This window comes from Loxodonta africana, chromosome 9 (assembly GCF_030014295.1).
Source record: "Loxodonta africana isolate mLoxAfr1 chromosome 9, mLoxAfr1.hap2, whole genome shotgun sequence".
NCBI lineage: Eukaryota > Metazoa > Chordata > Mammalia > Proboscidea > Elephantidae > Loxodonta > Loxodonta africana.
This window is the reverse complement of record NC_087350.1, coordinates 95,949,717-95,966,251: the sequence shown is the minus strand read 5'-3', so window position 1 is coordinate 95,966,251 and position 16,535 is coordinate 95,949,717. Positions and strand designations below refer to the sequence as shown.

Below are 16,535 nucleotides of genomic sequence, written 5' to 3'. Positions count from 1 at the left end.
TTTTCTTTTAACACCCATGTGCATAACCTTTGCACACCACATCTATGTGTGTGCCTGTGTTCTTATGGCCTATTTCGCCTCTTCCTGGGACAGGCAAAATATATGGCCACCCCCCGTGATACTTCTGGCCCTGTACTCCTGTGCTGGACCTCTCTTCACACTCTCCATTCTGTATCCACTCTCTATCTTATATCCACCATTCATCTTGTATCTACTCTCCATCTTTTATTCACCCACCATCTTAAATCCGGAACCGACTCGACCGCACTGGGTTTGGTTTATCTTAAAGCCATCCCCCACCCTCTATCTTGCACGTACCCTTCATCCTGTATCCATCCTCCATCTTGTATCCATCTTTCTTTTATACACCTTCCACCCTCTATCTTGTTTTCAACCTCCATCTTGTTTCAATCCTCCACCTTGTAACCACCCTCCATTTTGTGTCCACCCCGTATCCACCATCCATCTTGTATCCACCCTCCATCTTGTATCCAAGATCCATCTTCTGTCTTGTAGCCAACACTCCCTCTTCTATCCATCTTCTATCCACCATCTTGTATCCACCCTACATCCTCCATCTTGTATACAGCGAATCCTGTGAGAGCTAGAACTCGATGGCACTGCCTTATTTTTAGGTTTCTCGCAAGTTTTCTGCCTTGACAGGATGTAGTCTTACCAGTTTTCTTTCACTTGTTTTAGTGGAAAATGAGTTTTCTTTTTCTACAGGTTTCCACCTTACACAGGTTCCAGCTTTTGTAGGTTTTACTGTACATCCTCCATCTTGTATCCGTTCTTCATCCTTCGTCTTGTATCGATCTTCCATTTTGAATCCACTCTCTAGTCTCAATCTAAGGAGCCCTTATAGGACGCAAAGGGCAGAGAGGGAGAGAGAGACAAAACAAAACATCTTTCATATATTTTAAAGTCACATAAGATCAGGATATATAGAACGTCCAGACATTTAAACCTATCCATTTAAGAGAGTCTATTTAATGATTAAGTGCTCTGCTACTAAATAAAAGGTTAGCAGTTGGAACCCACCCAGCAGCTATGTGAGAGAAAGACCTGGTAATCTGCTCCTGTAAAGATTACAGCCTAGAAAACCCTATGGGACAGTTCTGTTCTATCACATGGGGTTGCTATGAGTCAAAATTGATTCCTCAGTACCTAACAATATAACATTTAATGGATATTAAATACATTAATAAGACTACTTAAAAAAACCCACTGCCGTGGAGTCAATTCTGACTCAGAGTGACCCTAAAGGACAGAGTAAAACTGTCCCATAGGGATTCCAAAGGCTGTAATCCTTATGGAAAGTAGTTTGCCACATCCTTCTCCCATGGGGTGGCTGATATTCAAATTGCCTACCTTCTGGTCAGCAGCCAAGGCTGTAACCACTGCACCACCAGGGCTCCATAGAACTATTTACTAAATGTTAAATTCATTGTCACTGACAGCCGATAACAAAAAAAGGGTGTTTACAATGAAAGCCACAAGTAGATTTCTAAGGCTTGATTTTAGAATCTGAGTGGATATGTATTTTTTGGGTAAAATTTACACGATTTTTTTTCCCTCTACTAGAAGTTTCTACCTAAACAAGATGAAACAATATAATAGCACATTGTCATGGGAACCTGTGCTTCTATTTTAGGGTCTTCAATATTTGTTTTGATTTTCACTATCATTTTTCAGAAGGAGAGACATTCTTATCTGTGGATTAAAAATTGTCTTATCTGTTTCTTTTTTGTCTGATAAACAACTTTATCCCTGACACCATTCTAGGCCCATCCATTTCTCCTCTGGTCTCTGTCACCTTTTAAAAATCTTCAGCTCTTTTGCTACTTACAGAAACAGAGGCGAATCCATTTTACAAGAGAGATTCAAAATATCCCCCTCAGCCTTCTGAGAACCTGGGTGACTGCTTTACTCAGACCTGTTCAGGTGTTGAGGCCCTTTTTGCTTATTAACAACCCGGCCAACTTTTCCAATTTGGTCAATAATTTTTATTTCAAAACAGGCTATAACCATTTCAAATGATCCTTCGTATTCTCTTTCTTCTGGTTCTCATTTTTTTGTCCTTCCCCAATTCATCTGTGGTCAGGCTTTGGCATCAGTTCCAGCTTTACCCCCACCCCCAGGAGAAAGCCCCAAACTGGGCATGGTTGGTCCCCGTTTGTCCTCCTTCTCCAAGCTGCCTGTTCAGAACTTCTTGCCTGTAAACACCTTGGCCAGGCTCAGGATTCACACAGATATCTGCAGCAGAAAAATTCCTCCAGGTGGAGAACATGGACAAAGGCAGGCACGGAGAGGTGGGGAACAGTGTGCTTGGGGTTTTGGTGACCCCTAGAAGACCTGAGCCGCCTCCTCCCCCACCAGGAGCTGCAAACGAATCCATGCCCAGGAAGGAGCCAGAGAGCCAGGAGTTCCGACTACCCCTCAGAACCTGCCCCTTGGCCTCCTGCTGCTCCTCAGCCCCTGGGCCATTCCATCTCTGTGCTCTCCTTTCCTCCCTCCCACAAGTCCTTTCTGTTCAGATGTGATTTCTAATGTCGATGGCTGGTAATTTTCAGTATTTTGTTCTGCTGTAGATCGTGGGTATGGCTGTTTGGATGGTGACAGTACTTTCTTCCTCACAGGCAGACCTTCCATGCTGCAAAGATTGATCCCGAAGCCAGCACACCCTCTGTTCCTCATTATGCTAAAATCCACCTCTTCTCAGCTTTGTGCTACAAGGCTTCCTTCCTTACCTTTAGCCTTGCGAGGTGCCAGGATTCCAGTGAGAAGAGGACCTGGGAGGAGAGAGTAAAAGGTGGGAGGAGAGTAGGAGGAAGGAGTGAGAAAGGGAGATTGGGCAGAATTAATTATTATATTTGTTTCTTTTCCTTGTATTAAGAATGCTGAACATGGAGAACTTTAAGTAAATATTGCTGTTACAAAATTTAGTAGCTTAAAATGAACATTTTCTTATTGTTACAAAATCTGTGGGTTAGGTGGAAACCCTGGTGGCATAGTGGTTAAGTGCTATGGCTGCTAACCAAAAGGTCAGCAGTTCGAATCCGCCAGGTGCTCCTTGGAAACTCTGTGGGGCACTTCTACTCTGTCCTATAGGGTAGCTATGAGTCAGAATCGACTCAATGGCAGTGGGTTTGGTTTTTTTTGTGGGGCACAATGGGGATGGCATGTCTCCATTCCACAGTGTCCAAGATTTTAGCTGGGAACACTGGAAGGCTTGGGGTGATTCCATGTTTGAGGGCTGGAATAATCTGGATTTTTCTTCTTCAGAGGTATGACAGCTGTTGCTGTTTGTCTGCTGGGACCTTAGCTGGTGCTGTGGACTGGATCACCTCCAAGGCCTCTCATGTTGTCTGGGCTTCTTCACAGCATGATGTCATGAGGGTGATTGCACTTCTCATTTGGTGGCTTAGTGACCAAGATGGACCAAGGGGACAAGAATTATGTGGTATCTCTCGATGGAGGATATCCAACATTCTAGAAAAATATGTGGAATGGAAATACTGTTGCTACCATTTTTGGAAAATATAATCTGCTACCATCTACTCTAAGGAGCCCTGGTAGCATAATGGTTAACTGCCTAGGTGCTAACTGAAAGGTTGGTGGTTTGAACCCACCTAGTGGCTCCTTGGGAGAAAGAGCTGGCAATCTGTTTCTGTAAAGATTACAGCCTAGAAAACCCTATGGGGCAGTTCAACTCTGTCACATGGGGTCTCTATGAGTCAAAAACGACTTGAGGGCACACAACAACCATACACTCTTTGTCAAAGATATTACATCCCTTTCACATGTAAAATACATTTCCGAACTCCCAAAGTCTCATCTCATTATGGTACTTGGCAAAGATGCAAAATGTTAAAAAATAAAATTTCATCAAGATTAAATTTGTGTACAAACTCATAAAATTTATTTGTAATTCATGAACTGGGAAGTATCTGGTCTGGAAGTCAGACAAGAGCTTTGAAGAGAGGTGCGAAGTGGGAGGGTTTTATAGACACAGATATACAGGAAGAAGGAAGCTATACTAGGCAATTTTGGATTGGCTGGAAGGCATTTTCTTTCCTTATTTGGGATTAAAGGGAAATTTTGAACTAGGTTAAACTGAGCAGGCAAGTCCTAATCAGTTAGCTGAGGTTTCCATTTCTGGTAGAGTAGAGCATTAACAAGAATAGGGGCAAATTACCCAATAAGCAAGGTAACCACCGGCTTACTTGTGCTTATTTATTATTCTGTAGTGAATAATTTCATGTTTTTCACCACATCAAAGATGTGAAATTGTTCACTACAGATTAGTAAGCAAGCACAACTAAGCCTGTGCTTACCTTGCTAACTGGGTAATCTGTCCCTGTCAGGGACTGTAAATTTGAAAACAGGCTTTGATTCCGTAGAAAGGTGCTGTGGGGTTGGGAGAAAGACAGATGCCAACCACACCTAGAAGCAGAATCTTTGATGTGAAAAAATGTGAAATTGTTCACTGCAGATAATCTGGTAACCTTCTGTATTAGATAATCCACTCTTGGACAAGAAATAGAAATTTAGTTAAGTTTCAGATTGCTGACATAGGGCTTAGCATGAGTGACTCCTGTTTGGGCCTAACAAGATTTACTTAACAAAACCTAGGGTTTTGCCATCTAAATCAGATCAAGGCATGGATTAAACTCCTCAGGTGCAGTTCCGCAGGCACTGCTCCTTGAATACCCTTTTTCTCAATGTAAACACCTGTAATTTATCCCTTTTACTCCCCGTATACGATGTTTATTTGTCAACATTGACAGATTATTTGTCCTTTTACTCCCAATATACAATGTTTGAGACCAACATAGGAGTAACAGACACTACTGTTCAAAATGGGGGAAAGGAGGCACACAGCAATCACTGGTGTATTGCATTTCTTATATCCATTTGGGAAGTGTTAGTTTTTCAATTAGGGCTCAGTTTTACTCTTGGGGGGTTATTCTCCAAGGTTGATTTTCTGCTCTGTGACCTCTTGGTTCTGCTTTCTGAGTCATCTTTCCTCTCCATAAGAAGTGGCCCATGTCCTAGTGCACAGGCTTCTCAGCCTGCTTCCTTTCTGGAAAAGTTTGAGCATCTAAAGGCCTCTCTACTTTGTAGGTAGTACCCCACCCCCAATACCCAATTCCCGTCCCCGTTACTATAGCTTTGACACAAATTACTTCAGAATCCCCCATTTCCCCAAGACCATTAGCAGACTCAGGTCATCCTTCCAACTGTAATCAGGATTGCTACTTGACTCTTGATAGGTCTTCTCTATCTTTCCCACATGAATAGAGACTCACATCTGCAGGGTGTCAACCGGGAGGTTTGACCAAATGAAAGTGCCCAGCGGGGTATCAAAAAAACCTGATTTCTAGACATTGGGTTTGAAGGCTGAGTTGAAAGGTATCTCTGAGCTCAGTCTATAAATAGAGGTATTCTCAAATGATGGCCATGAGCCTGTTGCACATGGCTAGACTAGCCACCAGGTAAGTGGTAAGGGTGAATGGAATGTGTAGATATCACAGCCCAAGAAGTGAACAAAGTGGACAGCGTCAATGGAATCCACAGTCTGCTCCCCTTGCAGGTATGGGGAAGCCACTCCAAAAAAGGGGTGTAAAAAAAGTGGATATAAATCCTACAATCTGAATGAAATGTTTCAGAGTTTTTATAATATTCAAATTATATGAATTTATTATCAATAAAGGTAAAAACAATTTAAATCTTTATTTTTTATGTGGGATCAAAATATACATCCCTATCTTTGAGTATTTGACTTACAGCAAGGGTCACCATAGTGGTCCTCATGTGTATTTATATAATTAGGTATGATCTGAAGACCTTGAACTTTCACATATTCTATAAAAATTTCTGCTGGTTTTTGTTATTGTTTTGCTTAAAACCAAAGAAACCAAACCTGTTGCTGTGAAGTTGATTTCAACTCATACTATGGTACATAGCATGGTACGTAGTACAACTGCCCCATAGGGTTTCCAAGGAGTACCTGGTGGATTCAAACTGCCAACCTTTTGGTTAGCAGCCAAGCTCTTAACCAGTACACCACCAGGGTTTCCTAGTATGACAGTCTCTGAGTAACAATTACTAGGGCTGTTACTTTGCCATCTACTGGTTGAAATTAAAAATCTTGTTTGGATAAGATTCCAGAAAACACACCTTCTTAAAACAAAACAGGAAAAGGTCAGCAATTCAAATCCACTAGGCGCCCCTTGGAAACCCTATGGGGCAGCTCTACACTGTCCTATAGGGTCACTATGAGTCTAACTTGGTGGCGGCAGATTTTAGGTTTCAGAGGCTGTCATAAGCAAGAAAATAGAGGAACTACCTATGTGTATTAGTGCATTTGATTAACACAACTTCAACAGTTCTGCGGTGCATGAAGAAACATCTCTCAGGTATTTAAATAGATACTCAAAAATGGGATACTAAAGGCACAGATAAAGGTATCATAATCAGGGTGGGAAGAACTCCCCCCCAAAAGTCCATTTTTAAAAGTAAATTTATGGAAGGTCTGCTGGGGTCAGATTAGGAAGCAAATAATAATTGAGAATATCATGCTGAGGTGATCATTTTTTGGCATACTTATTTTTTGTTATTTATTAATATTCCAGAAATATTTACTGTCTAAAAGGTATAAAATTTGGAAGATTGTTTTACTATACTATACTATACACATTAATGCCCTCAGCAATATATAAGCATGCTTTCTAACCCAACAATTAGAAACAATTAAAAAACAAACTCTTCAGTATCTGGAGAAAAACTAAATTGTCATCTCAATAAATTTTGATAAGTATTTGTGATGAAGATGTGTACCTAATATTTTTAAGACTCTCAATTAATGAGGACTAGAAAGATACTTCATGAACAAGATGAAGAATATCTCTTTAATAAAGGAATTTTAAAACTACAAATGTCACTACCTATTTAAAAGACATAATGCCTTCTGTCTCTATTATAATTTTGCTGGAAGTACTAGCCAGTGCTTTAAGCTATGAAACAAATAAAACACAGTTCTATGATATGCATGTAATATTCTTTGGGGCCCTGGTGGCGCAGTGGTTAAGAGCTTGGCTGCTAATCAAAAGGTTGGCAGTTCAAGTCCACCAGCCACTCCTCGGAAACCCTACGGGGGCAGATCTACTCTGTCCTATAGGGTCACTACTGAGTAGGAATTGACTCAACAGCACCCAACATAGGTTTGCTATGAGTCAGAATTGACTTAACGCAATGGGTTTGTTTTGTTTTTTAACATATTATTTAAGGTGAAAACACAAAACCCACCTGTTATGGATTGAATTGTGTCGCCCCAAGATGTGTGCCAACTTGGCTAGGCCACGATTCCCAGTATTGTATGGTTGTCCTACATTTTATTATCTGATGTGATTACCCTATGTGTTGTAAATCCTAACCTCTGTGATGTTAATGAGGCAGAACTAGAGGCAGTTATGTTAATGAGGAAGGACAAATCTACAGGATTAGGTTGTATTTTGAGTCAATCTCTTTTGAGATATAAAAGAGAAGGGAGAGGAGAGGATAGGGACTTCATGTCACCAAGAAAGTAGCACCTGGAGTGGAACGCTTTCTTTAGATCTGGGGTCCCTGTGCTGCTGAAAAGCTCCTATGAGAAGCGGCTAGACCAGGACCTCCCCCCAGAACTGACAGAGGGAGAAAGCTTTCCCCTGGCGCCCTGAATTTGGATGTATAGCCTCCTAGTCTGTGAGATAATAAATTTCTGTTTGTTAAAGCCATCCACTTGTGGTACTTCTGTTATAGCAGCACTAGGTAATTAAGATACCACCTAAAAACTATTAAAACCAGTGAGTGTAATGTAGACAGAAAACCAATATGCTAAAACCATGTTATTTCTTACTACTGGAATAAGAGTTTAGAATATTATGTGAAAACAAAAATCTAATTAAAAAAAAGCAATCTATATACCAAGGACAACCTAAATTAAAAAACATATTTTTCTGTACAGAATGAATGAATAAGTGTTTTAAGATGTCTATTAATAGTTGTAAGGCCATTTGAATCAAAATACTAGTTGAAAAAATAGGACAAAAAGAATATGAAATTCAACTAGAAGCGTAAATGAACAAGACCCTACAGGGCTTTCAAAATGACGTTCATACATAAAATGAGGAAGAACCTCCCTTGATGGTTATGAAAGTGTTTTATACATCTCCAATAACTCAAATAGTTTCTTCTAAAGTGAACTGAAAAACCACTAGAAGAAAAAGAAGCTAAATTGTCCATATTATAAATAAGGCTTCATTATATGATTTTTAAGAAGTGTTAACAATTCAGTGGGACGAAAAGATTATACTGTCTAGAGATGGGCAAAAAATTAAGCAGGAAAATATTTTAAAAAGTGACGAAGGAAAAGCTACGTTTAACTACATTAAAAAAAAAAAACTTGTATGTTGACATATACTCAAAGGAAAAAAAATGGGAAAATGCTTGCTGTAAATAGTGTAGAAATAAAGATTAATATTTCTAACATAAAAGGGACTTTGATAAATTTATAACAAAAACATCTTCATTTCAACTGCACAGAAAAGCTCTTTGAACAGGACACAAGCAGGTAAATGCCACCTCAGCATGTCCGGAATTAGCACTGACAAGGGGACACGATCAAGGACAAGGAACACATCAGTAGTACGGAACAAGACAAAATTGCCACTAAAAGGTCAAAATGCAGAAAAATGTGCACACTTGATCGCATTAAATAGCCCTGCCCCCCAAAATACCAAAGACTGAGAGAAAGTATTTGCAGCAAATAGGACAATTAGAGCAAAAGATAGAAACATGATTCACAGAGGAAACAATAAACAAAAAATTCAGTGTTGCCAAATATGTCAAGTTAACCAGATGTAAAACTGTTAGTGATGTGGTCACTGAACACAGTTCTGCTGGAAATAAAGGCATATTAGCACACCCTTGGAAATGTTTTTTCAGGAGTCTAAGAAAGTTTACACCCTGACTCAGATTCTCTTTCTCAGGATTTATCAGAAGGTAATTTTTTAATAGTCAAAGACATGGACAAAGCTTTAAGCAAGAACATTAAATCTTATTTATAAGGTAAAATTTTGGGAACTTAAATATCTACCTATACGAAAATGGACAAGAAAAATGATGAGACGTTTATGGAATGAAATACTGTATACGTAATACAACCCTTTCGAAGAATATTTAATAACCTGTGAAAATCATTAAGATGAAACTGAAGTCACAAATTAAGATACAATAGGCCACCTGTAACATCTACCATTTCCTGAATGCTGCTCTGTGCAGGATCGTAGGCTAATCATTTCGTAACAATATTTCCTTACAACAATTCCAATGTAGTTATTCACAACTGCCTCCAACCCTGCTGACAAATGAGGCAACTGAAGCTTGGAGACATTACGTACGTCAAGAGCTTTCAGCAGGTGGGAATACTGCTCGAGCTGGTGATCAGAACTCAGAGCGGGCTGATGAGTGACCCAATGGTTTTAATTCTCTTTGTGCTGCTTCTGTGGTTTTCAAATGTTCTGTAGGAGCATATTTTGTCTTTATAATCAGAACAAAATATTTTTAATTACAAACCAGTAAAAATCTGAACATGACTGAATGTGTTTGTTCTGCAGGTAAACTACGGAAATACTACTGTCAGCAAGCGAGGAAAAAATTAAGCCTGGATTTGTCTGGGTACAGAGTATTTTTAATGAGCATGTGTAAGAAGGGGGAAAACATCTCACATATTTTCTATTATATACAATCCCGTTGCAGTCAAGGTGATTCTGACTTACAGTGACCCTATACAGATTTAAAAAAAAAAAAAAAAGGCTGGAGAAAAAGTCATCATACCAGTCAGTATCTTTCAAAGTTGGATTTGCTATTTCTTTACCCAGCTTTTAGCTTAGTCTTTGGCGCATTTAAAAAATATGTGGCAAATGTCTGTAAATGCATATATGCATAATATACCCAATATTAGAAATTACCCTTGACATGTGGAAACTGATAAATTATTTTGTTTACTTTGGTTTTCCTGTACTTCCTGCAATAAAGTATTTTCATAATCAGAAAAGCTAACAAATGTGAATTTTTCAATGCATAGAAGAAAAACTAAAACAGGAAATGTTAACAGAATGTCTTACTACTTGTAGTTTTTAACCCCTCTTAAGTATTTTACCACAGTCTAAACTTTCTTTAAAAAATTACCAGCTTTTGAAAATAAATACGTTTCCCACCAATCATTTCAAAGACACCTATGAGGAAGGAATTCCAGGTTTAATAAGTGGTATCAGCATAACATCAATCAGCTATTTGTTTGGTTGCCATGGGCGCTGTCACCTCGAGGTGGGATGTGGTATGTGAGGCTGGCGGTGGGGTATACAGGGTAACGAAGTCAGCTGGTTAAATAAAACCTTTTTTCAACTAGGGAAAGAGAAAAGCTATTTGTACAGACTAGAACACAAGGAGCAAAATACCACCTCGGCATGTCAAAATTAGCAGTGAAAGAGGAAAACATCAGTACTGTGTAAGGAATAAAGGTAACATGCCACAGCAAACTTATCACAAAGAAGTCAAAATGCAAAAAGATGGACAAATTTGATCTCATAAAAATTAACTGACTAGCCCTGCACTTGTAAAATTTTAGCAGACTAAGGGAAAAAGAGTCCATGCAAGCAAATGCCAGTTAAATTTTATTATATAAAGAGATCCTATAACTTGATATGAAAAACAAAGCAACTCCAATAGGAATCACATGAGCAAACAACATGACTATTAGGTCAAAGAGGAAACACAGCCACTGAAGATACACAAATATGCAACTTCATTAACAGTTAAAGAAATGATTGGAATGCATTTGTTTACTCAATACACAAAGTTAAGAGCAATTTCTGCTTTTCTATTTTCTAAATGTGCTACTTTTAGTAATAAAAAACTGAGTCATTTAAAAAAAAAAACCGGTATGAAAATTTCTGCCTACGCAGAAATCATAAAAAGCATTCAAATGAATCAACACTTGTATGGGCAGTGAAGATCAGATCCCTGGAAGCCAATTCCTTTTTCCTTGGTTCCTGAGTTTTATCATGGGATGGTCAATAAAGAGAAAGGTGTTACTGATTTACACTCTGACAATCTCCTGCATATACGGATATACATGCATGTATGTATGTATGTACATATAAACCAAACCCACTACCATCGAATCGATTCCGACTCATAGTGACCCTATAGGACAGAGTAGAACTGCCCCATAGGGTTTTCAAGGAGCAGCTGGTGGATTCGAGCTGTAGATCTTTTGGTTAACAGCCGAGCTCTTACCCACTGTGCCACCAGAGCTCCATATATATATATATATATATACGCATATACATAAGTATATAATACGTAAGTATACAGTATATAGTATGATATGTCTATCTCACGCTATATACTATTCCAGGAAAGTACTTTTTCATAATCACTTACTACAAAGGACTCCTATTATTCCATCTGTTGATAAGATCCCATTAAGATGTCCCCATGTGGTTCTCGGCCAGTAGGGAAGCCCCTTGGTATTAAAGAGGCTTAAGATCTGCTTCAGTATTGCTTGCAAGACAGCGGTATCCTAGGCTTTCTGTGGCTGGCTTCTTAGGGAATCTGCAATTGGTCCTGTCCTTTAGACATGGCTGAAAGGACATTTTTCTGATTTGTTGGAGAAGAGTTTATCTCCTGCTAGCTCAGACACGGTCTTGAGGCAAATCACACGCAGCTCTCAAGATGCATGTGGGCTGGAGCAGCACCAGGGCAATCATCCCAAATCACAAAATATTCATGTTATTTAGGCTTGCTAAATTGGGAGAATGAACTTAAAATTCTTTAACTTTGTTCAGCATTATTTCTTCACTTTTTTCCTAGGTTTTACTGAACAAAAATAGTGAAACCTACATTGAGTAAAAACAATTCTTTGAAATTTGAACTTTGCTAAATAACCTGAAGAAAAGCAACTCTACATAAAACAATGTACAAGTTACTTCAACAGCAAAGCAGAAAAGTAATGTAAATTTCATGTGACACAACAATTTAGTCAAATGACAAACTTGGTTGTCAATTTAACGTTACAGCCCTTATCTATCTAAATTCAGTATCCTCTGGTACAGAATTCCCATTTGAATAGAAATAGCTCATCTGTGGGGAAATTTTTTTTAATGTAAAAACAATTTCACACATAGTTGAAGTGCAAATGGATTTTAAAATTATGTGTATTAACTCTCTAAAAAGAGATATCAAACTCTGACTTAGGGCTTTACTGATTTTTCAAGTTAATATTTTGAATTTATTATTTCTCATGTTTTCAAGAAATGTCTCATAGTGTGAATCCATACAATCTGGTAAGTTCAGTTCACAGATAGGTTAAAAGCTCTACGAAAAGAGGAGGTCAGCTAACAATACTTGTTTTAGGTTACAACAGGCTGCCTCCCTTCGATGTCCTGCAGTTAAAGATGAAAACTTGCAACTCTGTAACATGAGTGTATTTACTACAATCACCTCCAATTTGACTTACACACCACCACAAGAAGACATCTAATTTAAACATTTTCTACACATTTTTTTTTTCATTTGTTAAAACAGCTGGCTATGTGGAACACATTTTCAGAATGCATTTATTAGTCGTTTGGTAAACATACTAAGGCAAAAAACACAAATGACATCGATTACCTTTTATCTAATAACTGTACCAATCACTGTAAAAAGAAATACAACTGAAGGAAAAGAGATCATCCATGATGCACTGCAAATGTATTATACCTTAGTCTTAGGAGTGATCTGAAGGTGCTGAAAGAGGAGATTCTCTAGAAGGTGATCCAGGGTTTTCTTCAGGTGGAAAAACTGTGAGGGTACAAGCTCGAATGCCACCAAGTGACTCTGGAAGGTCAAAAACTTTGTGCCACTCATCTTTTTCTGGGTCATATTTCTGGACAATTTCTACCATACAACGGTTATTCCAAGAGTACCCACCAACAACATAAATTTTATTTTCAAAGACAGCAACTCCAACATCACTCTGACCTCTTAACATAGCAGCAATTGGTGTCCACTGGTCAAGGGTTGGTGAATAGTATTCACAGCTTAGAACGTCATCATAATCACTTGTTCCCCTGAAGTGATTGCCACCAATGACATAGAGTTTGTCTCCAACTGTACACATGCAATGCAGACCTCTGACTGTAGTCATTGGAGCTTTCTGTGTCCACTTGTCTGTATCTGGGTCAAAGCACATGAGCTCATTTTGGAAAGTGTCATGAGTAATTCCGCCTGAAATATACATTAAACCTCCATACACTGTTCCAGCATGGCCATAGTGGGGTTCACTCATCTTTGCAACATAGCTCCACTCATTCATTCTTGGGTTGTAACATTCTACTGTGGCCAGTTCACCAGCTGCACTTCGCCCACCAACCGCATACAAATATCCTTTGAGGGCGCTCAAGTGGAAGAATGTGCGCTTTTCATTTAATGATGCAACTTGCTTCCATTTATTATACCGAGGATCAAATCTAAAAACAGTATCAACAGCGGTTTTTCCTTTCGTATCATAATTACTTTGACCACCAACCACATAAAGAAAGTTTCCAATGACAGCAATGCCATGCTGGTAACGAGGAGCATCCATCGGGGCTAAAGATTTCCATTCTTGTGCCCTTTCATCATACATTCTTAATTCTTTACTGACAACCAACTGTTGCCTCAAAACTCCTCCTAATGTAACCAAGTGAGTCGAGTCAGATCGAATGGCAGTTCTGTCTGACTGCATCACTGGCTGCATATATGGCATCATCTGGTAATTGCTAGCTTCCAAAAGCAAATTCACACAGGTATTGTCCGTTCTCATGAAATCTACAGTTTGCACGTAATTGATGAGGTCCTGCGGTGTCATCAGTGGAAATCGAATGTTCTTCATTAATTTTGCAGCATAATCCATCCGAGGGTCTTCCAACCTTAGCCAGCGACAGGCAGCCTTGAAGAGTTCAAGTTCAGTACAGTGCTTAAGACTATTACTGGAAAGCACAAAGGCAAGCCGCTCAAAAGGGAGTTTCAGGAACTCCCCAGTACTCAACAATGCAGGAAAATTCTTCAGGATGAAATTATTAACATATTTGTCCACTTCTATAAGATTGTAGGTGTTAGCAATCCGTCCAACCTCAACACAGTTATCTAAAGAGACCCCTGATATAAGAAATACTTTACAGAAGTCCAAAACAGGTAAAATCTGCAAAAAGCTGGCAGCTTCAAGTGTGTCTTGAAGATTGTCCATATTAAGAGACAGTTTCGCAGTATAAATAAAATCAATGATTTTCTTCAGACCAACCTTGTTCACTCCATGAAGCTTAATGCACATTAAATCTTGTTCTTTCATTCCACCCGTAAACATGGCTTTGAAATAATCACTAGCAGACGCCATCATAGCTCTGTGAACAGGGAAGATTTCATCTCCATCACCTGGTACCAGGGTCACATCGCAAAGCAATCCTTCTACTCTAAGCTGATCAAAACCTTGCAATACCACCGAGCTGTGAGTATTGCTGGTAAAAAAGCGCGTGGTTCCTGCCTTGCAAGGCTGCAAATGGGCAGAGACGCCCATTTCGCCGTTACCAAGAGACACTTTCATGTGAAAACCTTCCTCTTGCACAGACAGAAGAATGCTGGAGAAAGAGGTTAATAAACAATGTTTTCGAGGAAACGAGGGCGTCCAAAGAGCAGTACAGCTCGCTTTCCTTAACAAGGGCGAGCAGTCACTGTGGCACCCCTCAGGGCACACCTGACAGTCATCCACTGAAAACTGCTCCGTAGGACCACAAACGGCTGCGGACCTCAAATCTGATTATTATGCAGATGAGTCATCACCTGAAGGCAGTTAAATGACCCGGTTCACCTCGGCCGGCCTGCGCTGCCGCTCCTTCAGGCGCCGCCACGTACTGCAGCTCCGCCGCGAAGCCGGGCACTTCGGCAAGCGGCCCGCTGCGCCCTCCGCTGTCACCAGCGCGTCGCCGCGGTCACGGGCCTGTCTTCGAGCAGGAGCCTGGAACACGGGCCTGGGCCTGGGCCTGGGCCGGGAACACGGGCCTAACCCGAGACGCCGAGCCACTCCTTCCGGAAAAGCCGAGTCCCAAGATGCCCTGGGTTAGGAGCGGCCGCGGCAGCTACTGCGGCTGCGCACTCGCCTGACCTCATCGGTGGGCGGGCGTGCAGTGGAGGGGAGAGGAAGTGCACGGGATGCTGGAGGGAGGGGCGGGGGACGGGGAAATGAGGTTGCGAGGGTGGGGGCGAGCAGACCTTCCTAGGGTCACAGTGGAAGTAGCCCTGAATGGGCCGCAAGGAGTGCACGTATATTTTGCTGCATTTAGTATAACCATTTTTGCGGTGTCTGAGCTCTCCAAAATGCATATTTTTCCTATGAGATTTACACTTCCTGCCTTTGCCTTTTGAATTTCCTTGAACCTGCCAGTGTATAAATTGAGTGGTAACCTGGCACCGGAGGGGATGAGAAGAAGATACTTAAAATTTTTTGTCTATAAAAGAGTTTACCTGCAATTCTTTTCGCACACAATTTAACAGACACTTCAATTATCATTTTGGCTCATATTTTCAAATTTTATTTAAAACACACATCTCTCTGAAATCGTGATCATATTATATCCTGAATTTGTCCTGAATTTTTTGCTCAGTGCAATTCCATCATAAATAATTTCTTCATGCTTTTTTTTTGTTCTCCATTCACAATTTACTAAAAGGTTACACGATTTTCCAAAAACTATGTAAAAAAAACTATGCATACTATTATTTCCTTCGCCCATTATTTGTTCTTGGATGTATACATTCTTGTGTCCATTGTTTTACAGAATTTGTGACAAATTTATAGAATCTGGACACAGAACTTCCCCGCGTCTGGATAAAAACCAAAAAAAACAAAAACAAAAACAAACAAACCCAGTGCTGTCCAGTCGATTCCGACTCATAGTGGCCCTATAGAACAGAGTAGAACTACCCCATAGAGTTTCCAAGGAGCGCCTGGTAGATTCGAACTGCCAGCCCTTTGGTTAAGCAGACATTGCACTTAACCACTACACCACCAGGGTTTCCACGTGTCTGGATAAGGGTACAGTAATTAAATTCTAGGATTATGGTCTACCGAAATAATACTAAACATGGAAAATTATGCAAAAACATGTCTATCATATAACTTAATTTTTAACACTGAGGAATTAAAAATAATCGAAATAGTCAACAACATGGTAATGATTAAGTACGTTATTGTACATTCATATAATGTGCTATTATGTTGTTGTTAGGTGCCCTCAAGTCGGTTCCGACTCATAGCGACCCTTTGCACAACAGAATGAAACACTGCCATGTCCCGCGCCATCCTTACAATCGTTGTTATGCTTGAGCTCATTGTTGCAGCCACTGTGTCAATCCACCTTGTTGAGGGTCTTCTCCTTTCCTGCTGACCCTGTACTCTGCCAAGTATGATG

At 39.9% G+C, this 16,535-nt stretch overlaps 1 protein-coding gene across 1 annotated transcript; it reads right to left on the bottom strand.

Moving 5' to 3' along the window:
* Nucleotides 1-1,991: 1,991 nt before the first annotated feature.
* KLHL9 (kelch like family member 9) lies at nucleotides 1,992-15,134 on the bottom strand. The gene is made up of 2 exons (XM_010587900.3): nucleotides 12,811-15,134; nucleotides 1,992-2,792 (listed from the first exon to the last, which is right to left on the bottom strand). Exon 1 carries the CDS (start codon nucleotides 14,669-14,671, stop codon nucleotides 12,818-12,820), a length of 1,854 nt encoding a protein of 617 aa, XP_010586202.1. The 5' UTR covers nucleotides 14,672-15,134; the 3' UTR covers nucleotides 1,992-2,792; nucleotides 12,811-12,817.
* Between the last annotated feature and the right edge of the window lie 1,401 nt (nucleotides 15,135-16,535).

Bases quoted from the DNA above. Each gene is read 5' to 3' on its own strand.
- KLHL9 (XM_010587900.3), bottom strand. From the start codon at position 14,671: ATGAAAGTGTCTCTTGGTAACGGCGAAATGGGCGTCTCTGCCCATTTG.